The sequence below is a fragment of the Notolepis coatsorum genome, assembly GCF_963971535.1.
Source record: "Notolepis coatsorum genome assembly, chromosome: 3".
In the NCBI taxonomy this organism is placed as follows: Eukaryota; Metazoa; Chordata; class Actinopteri; order Aulopiformes; family Paralepididae; genus Notolepis; species Notolepis coatsorum.
This window is the reverse complement of record NC_140167.1, coordinates 27241151-27260570: the sequence shown is the minus strand read 5'-3', so window position 1 is coordinate 27260570 and position 19420 is coordinate 27241151. Positions and strand designations below refer to the sequence as shown.

The following is a 19420-nucleotide window of genomic DNA, read 5'->3' as shown; positions in this document are numbered from 1 at the left end:
GCATGCCACACATAAACCTAGTCAACTGCATGCCACACACAAACCTAGTAAACGGCATGCCACACATTAACCTAGTAAACTGCATGCCACACATAAACCTAGTAAACGGCATGCCACACATAAACCTAGTCAACTGCATGCCACACATAAACCTAGTAAACGGCATGCCACACATACACCTAGTCAACTGCATGCCACACATAAACCTAGTAAACTGCATGTCGCACATAAACCTAGTAAACGGCATGCCACACATAAACCTAGTAAACTGCATGTCGCACATACACCTAGTAAATGGCATTCCACCAGGATGAGATGGTTATTGTGATGGAGAGATCAGGGGTTTTACAGTGGGCTACTAAGGCTGACTGACTCAGATCACGGCCCCCTCCATGCACCCTGCTACATACCAAGTGTTACATCACTTACATAACCCACACTTGCAATATCGAAGCGTGACGAACGCATCAGAATTGGTTTTGACGTAAAGCCTGCATCACTGCCCATCGCGCATTGGGAACATAATTTAATATGCTCTGATGCTATCTCCTCGGATATCCAGCTAATCTTTGTGGGCGCACACACAGTAAGATCTTTTTGATGTGAGAGGCCAATTAGCATATAAACGGCGCACATGTAATTCTCCATAATACTCGAATACTACCAAGGGGAATTTCAGTCTTATCATATTTCATGTGTGTAATTACATACAATGCATTCTTATTTTCACATGCCTATTTGATCCAGGTGCCGGATCTTAATTACAGTCATCAGCGGTGGGCTTGTTCAAACAGGATGCAGTGTCGGGGCGGTGATGCCTTTGTGTCGTTCCCTCAATTTTCCCCGGAATCTATAGATGGAATTAATTTGCCTCCATATTCGGGGAGCTGTGAGAGATGTTGGTTCTTCTCCGCCTACTCACCTTTTTCTTTTTTTAAAGAACAATAGAATAGATGGAATAGAATAGAAATACTTTTATTATCCCGAGGGAAATTTGACACTGCAAATCGCTCAACATTAAACATTTAGACAGAACAAGTCACGAATAAGAATACAAAACAAATTGCCTAAGAATAAATATACAGTAAATAAATACAGTAAAAATATACTGAAGTCTACAGTAGGTGTAATATTGCACAGTGCTGTTTCAAAAGTAAGAGTCAAGGAAGATGGTAACTGTTACTCTGTGCCGTTCAGTGCTGCATTTAGGTAGTGTGAGCCTAGCACTGAACATGCTCCTTCTGTCAGCCAAGTCTGTGTATAGTGGGTGGGAGGGGTTTTCCCTGATGGCCTGGAGCTTAGCAAGGCTCCTCCTCTCCGCCACCCTCGCTAGAGAGTCCAGCTCCACTCAATGAAGTTGATGATGTTGTTGTTGTTCCATCTCAATGAAAGGAATGTCTCGCTCCCTCTCACGTTCCTCTAAATTCTTCCTTTTAACCGTCATAATCCCCTCCTCGCCTAACCGGTGTCCCGAACGCCATGTTCAAAACCTATACAACAGAACGCTGCATCTTCAAAACACCAGGAAAGAAACTACATATTTATCCTCTCTCTCTCTCTCTCCTCTGATAGAGCGTGGACACTGTGTGCACCCTGTACCAGTCCTTCCAGGAGGGCCGGAACTCTGACTCCGGGGGTCTGATGGAGGGAGCCAAGGGCCCCCCGGCAGGGCCAGGCCCGGGGTCGGGGCCCGGAGGAGAGGCCAGTGTGATCAGGCCCTGTCCCAGGCACATGAGCGCCACGGAAAGGCTGCGCAAAGTCATCCACGAGCTGGTGGACACGGAGAAGTCCTACGTGAAGGTGAGCGTCTGGGGGTGTCGTTATCTCAGTGTGTCGTCCTGAAGGTTTTTAAAGGTCCTACAGTACGTGAAGGTGAGCGTCTGGAGGTGTCGTTATCTCAGTGTGTCGTTCTGAAGGTGTTTAAAGGTCCTACAGTACGTGAAGGTGAGCGTCTGGAGGTGTCGTTATCTCAGTGTGTCGTTCTGAAGGTGTTTAAAGGGACATTCCACCGTAGAATATGAACATTTGAATTTTTCATTTCAGCATTTAGCGGTTGCTCTTATCCAGAGAGTTACAAGTATAGCAGTAGAATGAGATCATTGTAGTATTACCCACATAGCAAGTAGCCAACAAACCAACGTGCTCTGTAAGAAGCCTAACAATAAGTAGCTAAATATAAAAGCTGCTTACAAACGAATAAGTACCAAGGACACGGATGTAAATACAGTTTGTTTACATCTTCTTGGCCAGTTTATTCGTGAAGAAGTAACTCCAAAGGCTAAAACTACAAGAGCCAAAAACCTCTGTGCTTGTTGACATGACCAAAACAACATCTCTGCCAGGGGCTGTGAATAGAAGACCAGGCTGCTCTCAGGAGCAATCTATCCATTCACTCAAGATTTCAGTTTTTTACGATGACGATTTAAAGCCCTGCCGCACCTCTCATGCCCATCCCCCCCCCCCACTTGATTCATATCTGTTTTCTATTGGCCACATAAGCCGTCCATCACGAAAAGCAATATGCACTATACATGTCACCTGCCAAAGTGTGTTCACATTTTGATATGACGTGTGTAGTACATGGGAGAGACGCGGGGAGTAATGGGGGGAAAACAGCCCTCTGACGGCGCCTCTTCTTCCAGCGGTGTCACAAGTAGAGACGAAGCACCTCCTCCTCCTCACCGATGGTGTTGTCATTGTTTATCTCCTCCCTGCCTCATCATTTAGCCGGCCCTGCACAGTTCAACATGCTGGCTCAACCTCTCCTTCCTCGCAGTACATTAAAACAGCTCCTAGTATGATCTCCCCCTCGTCTCCCCTAATGCCTGTCAGGTCTGCCTGACTGTGCTACACATCCTATCTCTCTCTCTCTCTCTCTCTCTCTCTCTCTCTCCTCTCTCTCCTCTCTCTCCTCTCTCTCCTCTCTCTCCTCTTTCTCCTCTCTCTCCTCTCTCTCTCTCTCTCTCTCTCTCTATGTCTATGTCTACCAATCTTCTCCCTTTCTATTCTTCTCATTATTAACTCGTCTCTCTCTCCTCTCTTTCTCTCCCTCTCTCTCTCTCTGGGGATGGGACAAAGGGGAAAGCCATCCCAAGGTTCCTCTCCTGTGGTGGAGGCCTGTAGCCATTAGCTTATATGCTGCACTAGGATGCTGTAGCTGATGTAGCTGATGAAGCAGAGGAAGAGCGGGAGGGGGGGCGCGCGTCTCGTAAATCAAGCTAATGAGAAGATCTCCACTGATGCACACACAGGCTGCAGCTATGAGAGAGAGAGGGAGAGAGAGAGTGTGGGGGGAAATGGAGGAGGGAGAGAGCAGATAATGATCAAAGCAGTTTAAAATGGGAGGCAGGCTGACAGTGACCCTCATTTGTAATGCTATTGTTATGTTTGTGTGTCTAGGACCTGGCTTGCCTATTTGAGATCTACCTGAAGCCCCTGAAGAATGAGACCTTCCTCACACTGGACGAGGTATGTGTATTGTGTGTGTGTGTGTGTGTGTGTGACAGGCGTGAGGAGGGGAGGGGTGACATGGGAGGTAATGTTAGCCTGCCTAGGAGGACATGGCATTCATTGAGTGTTGATTAGCTAGAGGTGATGTGGGTGAACTCTGCAAGGCCATATCTCCCTCATTACTAGTCCGGCTGCCTGTGGGACACATTACCATAACCCCCCGCACTGACCTGCTAGCATCCCAGAGGGACGTGCTGATAAGGACTCGCTAAAGGGCAAAGCCACCTCTTTTCCTCTTCTTTTAAATCTTTAACTCCAATTCTTACCTCCAATTTCCCATTGATTTCCACATGTCAATTTCATTTAGATTAGAGGATTAAGAAGGCCTCCTGTTGAGATTCATCCGCCCATTTAAAAGAACTACTTCCAGTTAAATCAGGGTTGTGTCGTTCCCCTGGGAACACATGGCTGTGGCTGCAGAATGCTAACGACCTTAGCGTAGCCGTTTCCAGCCTCCCCGTGTGCTGTGCTGTGCTGCTGCGCTGCTCAGCGTGACCTCTCCCTTGACAAACCCCCGCCGATTGGCTGCAGAGAACTGTGGCAAATGAAAAGGCTGTTGCAGGGACAATGGGACGTGTGTCCTGGCTGGCACACAAGTGGACAAGGTCACGTTGTTGGCCCTGAGCGGATTTTAATGAAGGGGGCCGCGAGACGGGGAGGGAGAGAGGGGGAGAGAGTGTGAGACGGGGAGAGAGTGCGAGAAGGGGGAGAGGGAAAGAGTGCGAGACGGGGAAGGAGAGAGGGAGAAGGGGGAGAGAGTGAGACGGGGAGAGAGGGGGAGAGGGAAAGAGTGCGAGACGGGGAAGGAGAGAGTGAGACGGGGAGAGAGGGAGAAGGGGGAGAGGGAGAGAGGGAGTGAGACGGGGAGAGAGGGAGAAGGGGGAGAGAGTGTGTGTGAGATACAGGGAGATTAATGAGACCTAGCCTGTTCCTAAACGCATCAGCCATAGATTAGCCGTTGGAGAAGACCTTTATGATGCTCCTGGGTGTCTGTCTGACTGTAATAAATGACCAACTCTATAACTAACTATTGTCTCTCCTCCTCTCCTCTCTTCTTCAATTCTCTCTTTCATCCTGTTCCTCTTTCACCCCCACTCTCACTCCTCTTTCACCCCCACTCTCACTCCTTCCCTCTATCTTCCAACCAATCTGCTGTCTCTCCATTGACTCCTCCCCATTCCTCTTCCTCTCTCATCTTTCTCTTGTACCTCCTTTTATCTCCCTCCCTCTCTCTCTCCCTCCCTCCCTCTCTCTCTCCTTCTGATCCTTCTCTTGTTCCCCCGCCCCCCTCCCCTCCCCTCCTCTCCTCTCTCCACTTCACTCCCGCTACATCTATTCTATACCCATTACCCTCCTCCACCTCTTGACTCCTCTCAGATGGAGAGTCTGTTTGGCAGCTTGCCAGAGATGTTGGACTTCCAAAGGGTGTTCCTGCAGACCCTGGAGGAGAGGATCGCCTCCTCGCCCGACTTCAACAGCCTGGAGACCCCTGGCCAGTTCAAGGTGTGTGACACACACACACACACACACACACACACACACACATTTTCAAACAAATGGTTTGTCTTGGTGCTCGCTCACACAAAGGGGACAAAAAACAACATCTAGAAAAATATAAAAGAGAATTAATATAAAAATGGGAAATATGAATTGAAAGCTCAGTGGAATAATTTGGGAGGCGTCTGTATATACAGTATGAATACATAGAATCTGAGATTATGTACAATATTAGTATAATAAATAGAATCTGAGAGGTGACAGTATATTATACAGTATTATATAATGCAATAGAATCGGAGAGGCTGTCGGTACCATAGATTAGCAGCCGTGAGTGTAGAGCCCCTTGTGTCCCAGACCTGCAGCTGACCATCAGTTATTCACCTATATAGAGCGTGACCCTTTTATACACGTAATCCATCACACTGCATCACAACATGGTCAGTGGCACATGCCTCAGTCCCCACACACGGCAAACATCTCAGAACTTGTGATTAAATATTGGCCACTGTGTTCTGAGACATTGCGTTTGTTCACATATCGAGAGAGAGAGAGGGAGAGAGAGTCCTTATTAATAATAGAAGAAATGAGATTGGAGCAGTGGCCGGTTGATTAATAAAGCTGGCGTGACGAGGTGTGGGGTCTATTGATCTAGCCTGGCTGTTGACGGGGTGCATTGTTTGCTGCTGAAGGCTAGTGAAGAGGGGGGGGGTGGCTGTGAGAGAAGGAGAAAGAGAGAAAGGTGTTAGAATATTCCCCCCAGGAAGAGGTCTGAGGGGAATAGTTTCACAGCCTTATAGTTTCACACTTTCTACACTTCTGTCCCACTTCTTGATTAATATCTGACACTCTCTATCTGTCCCTCTCTTCTTAATTCCCATCTGACTCTCTCCCCTCTGTCTTGCTCTCATTTCTTGATTCCCATCTGACTCTCTCCCTCTGTGTCTGTCTCTCTTTGATTCCCACCTGACTCTCCCTCTGTGTCTGTCTCTCTTTGATTCCCACCTGACTTTCTCCCTCTGTGTCTGTCTCTCTTTGATTCCCACCTGACTTTCTCCCTCTGTGTCTGTCTCTCTTTGATTCCCACCTGACTTTCTCCCTCTGTGTCTCTCTCTTTGATTCCCACCTGACTCTCCCTCTGTGTCTGTCTCTCTTTGATTCCCACCTGACTTTCTCCCTCTGTGTCTGTCTCTCTTTGATTCCCATCTGACTCTCTCCCTCTGTCTGTCTCTCTTTGATTCCCACCTGACTCTCTCCCTCTGTGTCTGTCTCTCTTTGATTCCCACCTGACTCTCCCTCTGTGTCTGTCTCTCTTTGATTCCCACCTGACTTTCTCCCTCTGTGTCTCTCTCTTTGATTCCCACCTAACTCTCCCTCTGTGTCTGTCTCTCTTTGATTCCCATCTGACTCTCCCTCTGTGTCTGTCTCTCTTTGATTCCCACCTGACTCTCTCCCTCTGTGTCTGTCTCTCTTTGATTCCCACCTGACTCTCCCTCTGTGTCTGTCTCTCTTTGATTCCCATCTGACTCTCTCCCTCTGTGTCTGTCTCTCTTTGATTCCCACCTGACTCTCTCCCTCTGTGTCTGTCTCTCTTTGATTCCCACCTGACTTTCTCCCTCTGTGTCTCTCTCTTTGATTCCCACCTGACTCTCCCTCTGTGTCTGTCTCTCTTTGATTCCCATCTGACTCTCCCTCTGTGTCTGTCTCTCTTTGATTCCCACCTGACTCTCTCCCTCTGTGTCTGTCTCTCTTTGATTCCCACCTGACTCTCCCTCTGTGTCTGTCTCTCTTTGATTCCCATCTGACTCTCTCCCTCTGTGTCTGTCTCTCTTTGATTCCCACCTGACTCTCTCCCTCTGTGTCTGTCTCTCTTTGATTCCCACCTGACTCTCCCTCTGTGTCTGTCTCTCTTTGATTCCCATCTGACTCTCTCCCTCTGTCTGTCTCTCTTTGACTCCCACCTGACTCTCTCCCTCTGTGTCTGTCTCTCTTTGATTCCCACCTGACTCTCCCTCTGTGTCTGTCTCTCTTTGATTCCCACCTGACTCCCTCTGTGTCTGTCTCTCTTTGATTCCCACCTGACTCTCCCTCTGTGTCTGTCTCTCTTTGATTCCCACCTGACTCTCTCCCTCTGTGTCTGTCTCTCTTTGATTCCCACCTGACTCTCTCCCTCTGTGTCTGTCTCTCTTTGATTCCCACCTGACTCTCTCCCTCTGTGTCTGTCTCTCTTTGATTCCCATCTCACTCTTCTTCACCCCCCCCCTCTCTCTATCTCTCTCTCTCTCATCATCTGTCTCCCTCTTCTTGATTCCCATCTCAATTCTCTCCATGTGATATCTATTTCTATCCATCTTTAATTTTACTATCACCAGTTATCTCCAAATAACTCTCTCTCTCTCTCTCCTCTCTCTCTCTCCCTCTCTCTCTCTCTCTCTCTGACTTGCTCTGTCTCTTTGCCTCCAAGGGCAAATTCAATAGCACCACATGGCAATGCATAGCGCAAGAAATACAGTCTCCAAAATAATGACAAAAGAGAAAAGCTCACTTGAGAGTAATTCTTGTGACTAATGTGACATCACTGTGTTGTACAGAAGCTGCTGTTCTCTCTGGGAGGTTCCTTCCTCTACTACGCCGACCACTTCAAGCTCTACAGCGGCTTCTGTGCCAATCACATCAAGGTCCAGAAGGTCCTGGAGAGAGGTACACACGCACACGCACGCACATGTACACGCACACGCACACACAACCCCAATCACATCAAGGTCCTGGAGAGGCTGAGCCAAGGACACACAGTAGAACCCTTCTGATAATAATATCTTCTCTCTTTCCCTCTCTCTGCCTCCTCCTGCCTTCTCTTCCCAAACCTTGCTTTCTCATTATTTTCTCCCTCACCCTCTCTCTCTCTCTCCTTCTCTTACCATTATTCTCTCCTTTGCTTCTTCCTCTCCTTCTCTTCTTCCTCTCCTTCTCTTCCTATACCTCTCTCCTCTTCTCTCTCTCACTCTCTCTGTCTCTCCTTCTATCCCCCTCCATCCCTCCCTCTCTTCTCTCCTCCTTTCTCGCTCCCCCCTCTCTTTCTCACTACTAGAGAAGTGAACACGCGCACACAACCCTAACCCTAATCACAGCAAGGTCCTGGAGAGAGGTATACACACACATAGAGCAGGCCTAAACACCACAGACACCACCCACTGTGAGCTATACTCTCAAGACGGACAAAAAGTAAAAACCCTTGCGCACACACACACGCACACACACACACCCCCAGTCCCCAAACTACCCTACACCCCTGCAGAATGTGGCCTCCTTGCACCCCTTGCATCACCGACATTCTACATGCACGGCCTGGCTCCCTCTGCTTAGACACACACCTCCGACGAACACCCATACAACTCCGTTTTTAACTTCTCAGAGGAGCAATGTTCTCAAGCTTTTAGTATCTAAAAGATGGTAAGTTGTAAGTGTTGTGTTCATTCGTAGTGAAGAAAAAAAGACGGAATAGCTTGAGTACTTGTGATACACATCACGTCCTCAATCTCCAGTGACTTCTAAGAATTCTAAATGGAGTTGGAGGGGGTTCGTCGGTGTCGGGGTTCAGTTATGCACTGAAGTGAATGTCAGGTGGAGTATTGATGCCACTCTGCTCACACTTAAAATATACTAACCTGATCCGTTCCACTCTCCTGCCCTCCCTTCACTCTCACACACACACACACACACACACTCTTTCACATGATTCGTTATTAGCCTTCTTCCATGTGTAGAATTGCGTGCGAAAAGGTTTAGAATTTCCACTTTCCCTTCTGCTGCGTGACTCTGGTTCTGTTCATAGGAGGAGGCCAGGCTGCGTGTCTTACCTTTCGACCTTCTACTTGATTTACTTGTTGGGTTTTCCCATTAAAAACAGTTAAACTAATGCATGTTTTATTGCAAGACCTCTTGAGGTCTCCCATGTGCTGCGTAGCTCTTCTCAGATCGAGTCTGCGTTACATTTCTAAAAAAACGCTTCACTGCCTTTGCGCTCGTGTAGTGCGTACGTGACAAATAAACGCTTTGACCTTGAGGTAGTAGTCCACATAACCTGTACCGGGGACATCCAGACAGATATTATTCCCTCACGTCTCCACCTCGGTGTAGAACTCCGCTCAGCGTAAACGTTGATGTTGATTGATGGTCTCTTTTGAGTGTAAACGCTGAAGTTGATTGATGCCGGCGGAAACGCCAGCCTTGCTAGCAAATTGTGGGCACCCTGCCCGGCGCTGACAGAATTGAAAAGGGGGCTGGCCTCTACGTCAAGGAAGGGGAAGGGGGCTAAATTGCCCCCCTGTGCCTCCTAAACGCGTGCCCATTACAGGGGTTGTGCGGGCTTTCCCTCGAAAGCGGGCGGCATGATGGGGTTTTAATGGAGGCCGGTGACAGGGATTGGCGGGCGTCTCGGGGTCATCACCAGACGGAGTAAAACTTAGTGCAGTAACCGTGGAGACGGGGGGTTGTATCGGTGCAGAGGAAAACAAGAAACGTTGTTCTGGTACATCAGAGGATAAACCTTCTAAAAAGCCCATGACTGTCCTCTCGCTCTTGGTTGCGGAAAATGCCACGGTGGTCTCTCGACGTAACTTCTTTTCTGAGAAGATGCTGCAATGCGTCTTAATTGAGCCTCAGAGAGCCGTCAATGTCCTCTTCCTCCTCATTATGCGCCATGTTGAGGCCCAGTGGAGCAACTTAAAAGGAAAAACACCCGAGAAGTTGGCATGGTATTAACATGGTATATTCTTTCGTGGGATTCTGAGGTGATTAAGGTGTTCTAGACGGTGTACTGTACAAATAAATAGTCCAAGGGTCATTCTGGGGGGCTAAAACTGCCATAATCTGCACTACGGGTCTAGGTCACGTTTTCAGATATTCTATATGTTTTAGTAGTTGATGAATCGGCATATAAAGACTGTATTTTTTTTGTCATCGTTAGTGGCCCAATACAATAGATGGATTATTGTTCATTTCAGGAGGGTTCAAGGGTCATTCAGGGGGGCTAAGACCCCCATAGTCTCCCATAATCTGCACTACGGGTCTAGGTCACGCTTTCAGAAATACTATACGTCTATAGTAGTTGATGAATCGGCACAAAATGGTTCTGAATATCTCCAATAATAATAATAATAATAATTCAATAAAATACATGGTGAAAAGAATGACATAGGAGGACCTAACATTATACTTTTATTACAACAGCATATTATCAAAGACTGTTGTTGTTTCCGTCTTTCAAGCTCGAGATGGTTTAGGGAAACATTCTGCATGGTGTTACAGCACACGTGCTATTGGAACACAATAATATCAGCCCACTAATTACAAGGACAGTCCGGCATTGCACAGCGATGGTTTCTCAGTTACACAGTGCAACGCAACACACATTCATTCAGCGTTGGCTTGGCAGCGGGGAGCGGTCTGGTCCAAACCAGCTGAGCCAAGGACACACAGTAGAACCCTTCTGGTAATAATATGTTCTCTCTTTCTCTCTCTCTCTCTCTGCCTCCTCTCGCCTTCCCTTTCCAAACCTCGCTTTCTCATTTTTTTCTCCCTCGCCTTCTCTCTCTCTCTTTCTCTTACCATGCTTCTCTCCCTCTCTTCTTCCTCTCCTTCTCTCCCTCTCTTCTTCCTCTCCTTCTCTCTCTTTCTCTTACCATGCTTCTCTCCCTCTCTTCTTCCTCTCCTTCTCTCTCTTTCTCTTACCATGCTTCTCTCCCTCTCTTCTTCCTCTCCTTCTCTTCCTCTCCTTCTCTCCTCCTCCTCTTTTTCTCTTACCATGCTTCTCCCTCTCTTCTTCCTCTCCTTCTCTTCCAGTTCCTATACATCTCTCCTCCCATATCTCCTTCTTACCATGCTTCTCTCCCTCTTCTTTCTCCTTCTCTTCCTATACCCCTCTCCCTCTCTCTCTCTCCTTTTTTTTTTTTTTTCTCTTTTCTTTCTCACTACTGTGCCAAGGCCCCAGAGTTTTTCTGTTTACTTGTTGACTCGTTAATTGCCTGCCAATTACTCAGGGAGGTGTCAATGCAACTGGCTGTCTGTGACCGGGAGCTATAATTAATACTTGACTGGCTCCCCTCAGTTGACATGCTGCTAGCAGAGTGCGTCTGCACAGCTCAGGGAAAAATGTCATCGCCTTTACAACCCCAGAACACCGCTGATGGCACCGCATCGCCCCGACGTATCGGGTTTCATATCTACTCAGCGTTATACGTGGCTTTTCACACTGTGCTGTTGGGGCTCTGACCTCTGTCGGGGCTGGAGATGGTGCTGTTGGGGCTGATCAAAATGTCCCAACATACATTTCCCCACATAGTCATGTCCACGTGTCTCTTGTTAGATGTGTAGACGGCGCAGGCCCAGGCCCCGGCATAGACATCCAACCGAGATGATCTTGGTAGCTGGACGCTATTGTGGGAGGGGGGATCCAGCTGAGAGGAGTTTGTTTTCGTTTGTGCTCGCGCGTGAAAACACCCTGTTATTATGAGGCAGCCGTGCTCTGGTGGGCTGGAAGCGACGGGCGCCACCAGCTGATGTCTAGAGTCGAGACGGCGTCATGTCAAGGCCACGTGTCCCACTGTTTGCAGTCAACGCCGCTGTACTGCACTGGTCATGCTAGGGCGAGCAGAGAGGCCTACACTACCCCCTGCTGGAGATATGTAATTGCACCAGCATGATGCACTGGGGTCCTATAGTTACCTAGGCTGTTGTTGGTGCTAGTGGTACCACTACCCACCGAATATGCTGCATGCATCCTTATTCACAGATCTGAGGTGACTAGGTGTATAACGTAGGTCATTCTGCATTCTGTTGTTGACAACAGACCAATCGGGTGAGACAAAAAGGAGAGACTGAGGACATGTGGGACTAAAAGAAAAAGATTAAATTGAATGTTAAATGAAAACACACGTTTCATTTCATTTCAAGAAACCCAGTTCTGTTTTAACACGCACACCTATATTTTAAAGAATTCCACTGTGAAATAGCCACCTTTTAACGTTTTCTGCGTCTGGTGTGTCTACAGCCAAGACGGACCGGGCCTTCAAGGAGTTTCTGGAGGCGCGGAATCCCACCAAGCAGCACTCGTCCACCTTGGAGTCGTACCTGATCAAGCCGGTCCAGAGGGTCCTCAAGTACCCGCTGCTGCTCAGGGAGCTGGTGTCGCTCACCGACCCCGACAGCGAGGAGCACTATCACCTCACAGGTGGGCGAGGGGGGAGATCCAGACACACGCACACAAGAATCTACACGCATACAGAAAACATTATGGGCGGCACAGTGGTTACCACTGCTGCCTCACAGCAAGAAGGTCCTGGGTTTGAACTCCCTTTCTGTGTGGAGTTTGCATGTTCTCCCTGTGTTCACATGGGTTTCCTCCAGGTACTCTGGTTTCCTCCCACACCATAAAGACATGCATGTTAGGCAGGGACTACAGATGAAAACGAGCTCATTAGCTAATTCTGGCACATTTACATTGATGTGGAAACTGAAGATGTTGATTAATGTGCACTGTTCCTGGGTACATTTATATATATATATATATATATATATATATATATATTAAGGCTGTCAAAGTTAACGCGGTATTAACGTGTTATCGCCCGATTCTATTAACGCCACTATTTTTTTTAACTCACGATTAACGTTTAAGAAAAAAAAAAAAAATGTAATTTTTTTTTTTTTTTTTTTTACTAGACTTCACTCGGGTGTATTATTGATGCTCTCATTGATACTATGTTTGTTTCTGAAGTGTGTGTGAGATATAGAGAGAGGGGGGGGTGAGAGAGATGAGGAAGGGGCAAGAGAGAGAGAGAGAGTGTGAGAGAGAGAGAGGGGGGGTGAGTCCTCAGCCCTTGTGTGGGTGAATGTAACAAGTTCCTAACGTTTTCTTTCCCCTATTATTTCATGCACTTTATTCATTGTTTTAAATTATTATTTTCTTTTAAGTTATTTTGTGCATCACTCTGTTTTGAATTTGATGCAAATTTGCAATGCATAAAGCAGGCATTTGTTGACTCATGTTGATAAGAGTATTAAAACTTGGAACTTGAAAAAGATCCGTTTAACACATTAACTGCCACGCTTATATCCATCAATGTATGATCACTGCCACCAGTCTAAGCCTATGGAGATGTTTACCTTCTTTGCAGTGCTATAACTTTTTAAATTGTATTGCTAAATTGACATTACTATGGCCCATTCAACATCGATTATCTATCGTTCAGGATGTAGGAACGTTTTACTTTTTCATTCATAGATTCATACGAAAATACCGTCTAGAATATAAATATGTTTTTATCGTTTTCTGCAGTAATTCCTAGAACGCTAGTTATAGGCATAAACGCATATATAGATTATCAACTGCAGTTTGTTGGCGATACACGCTATATTACAAATTTCAACTGTACATGATCCTAAACGTTATGACTTGCGCGGATGAACGGGGGGGGGGGGGGGTCGTTTATAATTCCGTGATCGTCAGTAAATGCTCTATGTAGTATGGGTGATATATTGATCAAGAGCAGTTTGCATGAATAATAATAAACAAACGTGCTGAAAATGACGTCGGCGTCCTCTTACCGTTCGCCGATGAGACTGGAGGAAAAAGATCCCACTTATTTGACGGCGATCTCCTAGATCCATTTCCGGTTTTGTATAATCATAATAAACGCCCAAATCATATCGATTATTGCGTTATGGCAGCGATCACTACACACGGACGTGTGTCTAGAGTCCCGCAACAATATGTGAGTGCCGGACGCATTTCCCCGGTGCACCGAGATCGACTCGATCCATTTCCGGTTGTAACTCGCCGATCATCCACCAGGCGGCAGTATTGAAGCGTTGCAGAGTTGTGCAGGCTCCCACTGTATCAGACCAGGCTCCGTGAGGGCATTCTGAATACCATGGCGAAAAAATGAAATATGATCTCAATAACGTTGTACGCCGTGGAATGGCAGAACTTGAATCACGTTGTACGACGTTTTTGGCGCAGGATGTGTTAAGGTAGAGGGGAAAAATGCGATTAATTCGAGTTAAACTATGGACAATCATGCGATTAATCGAGTTAAATACTTGAATCGATTGACGGCACTTATATATATATATATATATATACAAAAATTATACTCCAAGGTTCAGAGTCTGAATTCTGATCTGGGGTCAGTGGAACGCATGTCCTTGTGACCTCATTCAAACTAACGGACTGAAGCTGACTCTAGATCAGTACTTTCACTTTGAGAATCTTTGTGAATAATATTCACATATTATGGACCCTGGTGTGTCTCTTGGAAAAAGACATTGTATCTCAATGGAGCAGAAAAGGGAAGCTTCTACACGTGTTAACCCTTTACTCCTCCCTGCCCCCCCCCCCCCCCCCCCCCCCCGACAGAGGCGCTGAAGGCCATGGAGAAGGTAGCCAGTCACATCAATGAGATGCAGAAGATCTACGAGGACTACGGCTCTGTGTTCGACCAGCTGGTGGCCGAGCAGACGGGCCACGACAAGGAGGTACATAGTGGAGCGATGAGACACAAGGAGGTACATAGTGGAGCGATGAGAGACAAGGAGGTACATAGTGGAGCGATGAGAGACAAGGAGGTACATAGTGGAGCGATGAGACACAAGGAGGTACATAGTGGAGCGATGAGAGACAAGGAGGTACATAGTGAAGCGATGAGAGACAAGGAGGTACATAGTGGAGCGATGAGAGACAAGGAGGTACATGGTGGAGCAATGAGAGACAAGGAGGTACATAGTGGAGCGATGAGAGACAAGGAGGTACATAGTGGAGCGATGAGAGACAAGGAGGTACATAGTGGAGCGATGAGAGACAAGGAGGTACATAGTGGAGCGATGAGAGACAAGGAGGTACATAGTGGAGCGATGAGAGACAAGGAGGTACATAGTGAAGCGATGAGAGACAAGGAGGTACATAGTGGAGCGATGAGAAACAAGGAGGTACATAGTGGAGCTATGAGAGACAAGGAGGTACATAGTGGAGCGATGAGAAACAAGGAGGTACATAGTGAAGCGATGAGACACAAGGAGGTACATAGTGGAGCGATGAGACACAAGGAGGTACATAGTGGAGCGATGAGAGACACAAGGAGGTACATAGTGGAGCGATGAGACACAAGGAGGTACATAGTGGAGCGATGAGAAACAAGGAGGTACATAGTGAAGCGATGAGAGACAAGGAGGTACATAGTGAAGCGATGAGAGACAAGGAGGTACATAGTGGAGCGATGAGAAACAAGGAGGTACATAGTGGAGCGATGAGACACAAGGAGGTACATAGTGGAGCGATGAGACACAAGGAGGTACATAGTGGAGCGATGAGAGACACAAGGAGGTACATAGTGGAGCGATGAGACACAAGGAGGTACATAGTGGAGCGATGAGAAACAAGGAGGTACATAGTGGAGCGATGAGACACAAGGAGGTACATAGTGGAGCGATGAGACACAAGGAGGTACATAGTGGAGCGATGAGAGACAAAAGGAGGTACATAGTGGAGCGATGAGACACAAGGAGGTACATAGTGGAGCGATGAGAGACAAGGAGGTACATAGTGGAGCGATGAGACACAAGGAGGTACATAGTGGAGCGATGAGAGACACAAGGAGGTACATAGTGGAGCGATCATGAGAGACAAGGAGGTACATAGTGGAGCGATGAGACACAAGGAGGTACATAGTGGAGCGATGAGAGACACAAGGAGGTACATAGTGGAGCGATCATGAGAGACAAGGAGGTACATAGTGGAGCGATGAGACACAAGGAGGTACATAGTGGAGCGATGAGAGACAAGGGGGTACATAGTGGAGCGATGAGAAACACAAGGAGGGATAGTGGATAGTTTCATACAGAAACTGCAGCTCAAAGTGCTTCACAAAAGAAAAAAGACGGGCATAAAATGAGCACATAAAGTTTATGTTTGATTCAGTTTTAAATAGACAATAATAAAAGGAGCAAGATAAAATAGACAGAGTAAAATAGTGCAATAGTGCAATGCAATAAAATTGTAGAATAGAATAGATAAAACAAATATATATATTTTACAGTGCAATAAAATAGTTCTGGATTACTGTTCAATAGTTCAAAGTCGTACAGTGGTAAAACTGTTCTGAAGGAGGTACATAGTGGAGCGATGAGAAAAGTGAGGCCCAAAAAAAAACTTAAACAAACCGTTAAAAATCCAAATATGTTTAAAGACGCACTTAGAAATGTGAGTATTCACGCATATTTACTGTACTCAGGACTTACTACTAAAACTGTGGGAGTAAATATCAGCACAGAAGAGCGCAGCAGTTTTCCTTTCTCCTCCCGTTCATACCGCCTGCTCCGCACTGCCCCCGGGGAACAAAGACGCTTAAAAGTTGAATTTAAAAGTTCAATGGAATATTTAGTCGGTAGCCGCTACTCCATAAATATTCAAAGTGCTGCTGCCTGAATGATGATAGCAGAGTATGGTGCAGAGTGTAGATCTCCTGAATGATGATAGCAGAGTATGGTGCAGAGTGTAGATCTCCTGAATGATGATAGCAGAGTATGGTGCAGAGTGTAGATCTCCTGAATGATGATAGCAGAGTATGGTGCAGAGTGTAGATCTCCTGAATGATGATGGCAGAGTATGATTGTAGATCTCCTGAATGATGACATCAGAGTATGCTTGTAGATCTCCTGAATGATGACATCAGAGTATGATTGTAGATCTCCTGAATGATGACATCGGAGTATGCTTGTAGATCTCCTGAATGATGATATTAGTATGCTTGTAGATCTCCTGAATGATGACATCAGAGTATGCTTGTAGATCTCTCAGACCAGTTTGTTATCTACGTCTATAGGAGGAAGCTCCACCGGTGAGTCGTCGGGCACCTCATGCAGTAAACACTAGTTTGTGGATCTCTGGACTCAGACAGATACTTAGTATGCATCTCACACTGCAGTGTACGCTGACGAGCTGCAAGAAAGTGTCACTCCCTCTGCCACATCTGACATGCTGTGTCTCTCTCTCTCTCTCTCTCTCTCTCTCTCTCTCTGTCTTTCTCTTTCCATCTCTTTCGCTTTCCATCTCTCTCTCTCTCTCTCAGGTCACAGAGATCTCGATGAGCGAGTTTCTCATGCATTCCTCGGTGGCTTGGCTCAACCCCCACCCGTCGCTGGGCCGCATGAGAAAAGACCCGGAGATGACCGTGTTTGGTGAGTCCCCGCGCACTGTGGCAGCTGTTGCATCATGGGAAAACAAGCCCCCCCGCCTTTCAATCGACAGATGGTTGGTTGGTAGCCACCACTCATGCTGGCGCTGCTATCAAAATTCCACATGTTGACATTGTTATCACAATGGCTTTAGGCACAAGCAAGCAAATCCGACACAGCCGATTAAATATTTGATCCATCCTTTTGAGCTTCACCCATGGACGTTTGTAATGAACGTTGAATCAATAGACCATTCTATTATGTGTCTGCTCTATCAAAATCAGTTGGATGTCGCAACACACATTTAAGATAAACATGGATTTATGCCAGAATCTTGATTTCTGGACATTTTGGGGTTTTGTTAGATTTTAAATAAACAGAGTATTGGTTTTCAGAATATGAGACTCTTGAAACACTTATACAAGGCAGGGATGGGTATTCGTCTTGATTTCAAATAAACAGTCTTTTATGATCTAATATTTAGATCTTATCGCTATATTCCGATGATAAATAAAACGTTGACACGTAAAGGCACGATGACGAGTGGAGAACGGAGCATCTCACTTAGTGTTTGGAGTACAAAGACAAATGATATTGGAAAGCCAAGAATCTCCTCTTTCCAACAGTGTATGAAACTCAATGCGTTTTGGGGTCAATATGACTGAAAATGATGGAGCAAGTCACATTATTTCCTACTAAAGCCATTCTGCCTGATCAAGTAGCATAACAAGAACAATAAACACATGGAGAAATGCAAGATTCTATGTCTGTAGCCTGGTGGATATATGCTTTAAAGGGGTAGTTCAGATTTTTGGAATATATTTGCTACTTAATTTAATTTCAAACCTTTTATTTATACAGGTAAAATCACATTGAGACAGTCTCATTTGCAAGATCCACCAAACAAACGCAACAAATACTGTACATAAAACAAATTCCAGACAAATACAAGACAAGTAACTCTCAGAGGACCTGACATGGTCAACACACATAGGCACAGTAGTAAAGAAAGCGAAGCAGCGCCTCTACCACCTGAGACAGTTAAGGAAGTTCAGAGTATCGGGGAAGATACTCCAGTCCTTCTACTCAGGAGCTGTAGAGAGCATCTTGACCGGAAACATCACTGCCTGGTATGGGAACAGCACGGCACAGGACAAGAAGGCCCTACAGAGTGTGGTGCGCTCAGCCGAGCGTACCACGGGTATTGCGCTACCTCCCCTGCAGGCTCTATACAACAAGAGGTGCAAATCCAGAGCCTGCAGGATAATGAAAGACCCCCACCACCCCAATAACAGCCTGTTCCAGCTGCTGAGGTCAGGCAGACGCCTGCGAATTCTAGAGACTAAGACGGAGAGGCTTAGGCTAAGCTTCTTCCCCCAGGCCATCAGAGCCTTGAACAATGAACATTGAGAGACACAGAAACTGAACTATCCACACACAAGTACATACACGACACGCACGCTGAGCACGCTCACACACTAGCAGCCACTTTAACACTCATGCCGCACACACGCACACTTATGGCCAGAGGAAAGGCCACTTAAAGTAGTATAACATCGGGAACAGTGTATTGCACTACTAAAGCTAACTAGCATGTCCTATATGCTCTGTAAATACTAATGTACAGATACCGAGATGGCACACCATGTACCTGTTTATTGCACTGTTTTATTGGATTCTATTAATATGTTGTACCACTGTATTTTATTGGATTCTATTATATGTTGTACCACTGTATTGCACATCGTCGCGGGCAAGACCAGCCGCATTTCATTGTATACCTGTATGCCGTGACAATTAAAACTCTTGAATCTTGAATCTTGAATCTTGAATCTAAAAATCTAAGAGAGGCTCAAATCTAGATGAATTAAGAGCAAGAACAGGCCCCCATGGATGCCCTCTCAATATTGCGTATAACGAGTTTAAAATCCCCAATGGGAATTAGGTTCGGGAGCCTCAGTTCCTTCTGTAATAAATTCCACGTACTTACCAACGATTTGGTCGATCGGTAGAGTCCCTTCTCCGCACAATCCATGCTGTTCCTCACACCAGCTCCGACTAGTTAAGCCACAAACCAACGGCAAGTCAATAGGGCTGAGCTCCTGTCTGTAAAAGCCGACTGAGGCTAACTGAAATCTACTCCACACAGTGCACACAAAGTAGATTTCAGTTACCGTCAGTCAGC

General features: G+C 46.4%; 1 protein-coding gene across 1 annotated transcript in view; it reads left to right on the top strand.

The window, feature by feature from the left end:
• tiam2a (TIAM Rac1 associated GEF 2a) overlaps positions 1-19420 on the top strand; it is a 91137-nt gene that overhangs the window by 67101 nt on the left and 4616 nt on the right. The window contains 7 exon segments of the mRNA XM_084311574.1: positions 1573-1800; positions 3400-3468; positions 4888-5013; positions 7599-7707; positions 12056-12235; positions 14423-14541; positions 17130-17238. Coding sequence (XP_084167700.1) covers positions 1573-1800; positions 3400-3468; positions 4888-5013; positions 7599-7707; positions 12056-12235; positions 14423-14541; positions 17130-17238 — 940 coding nt within the window.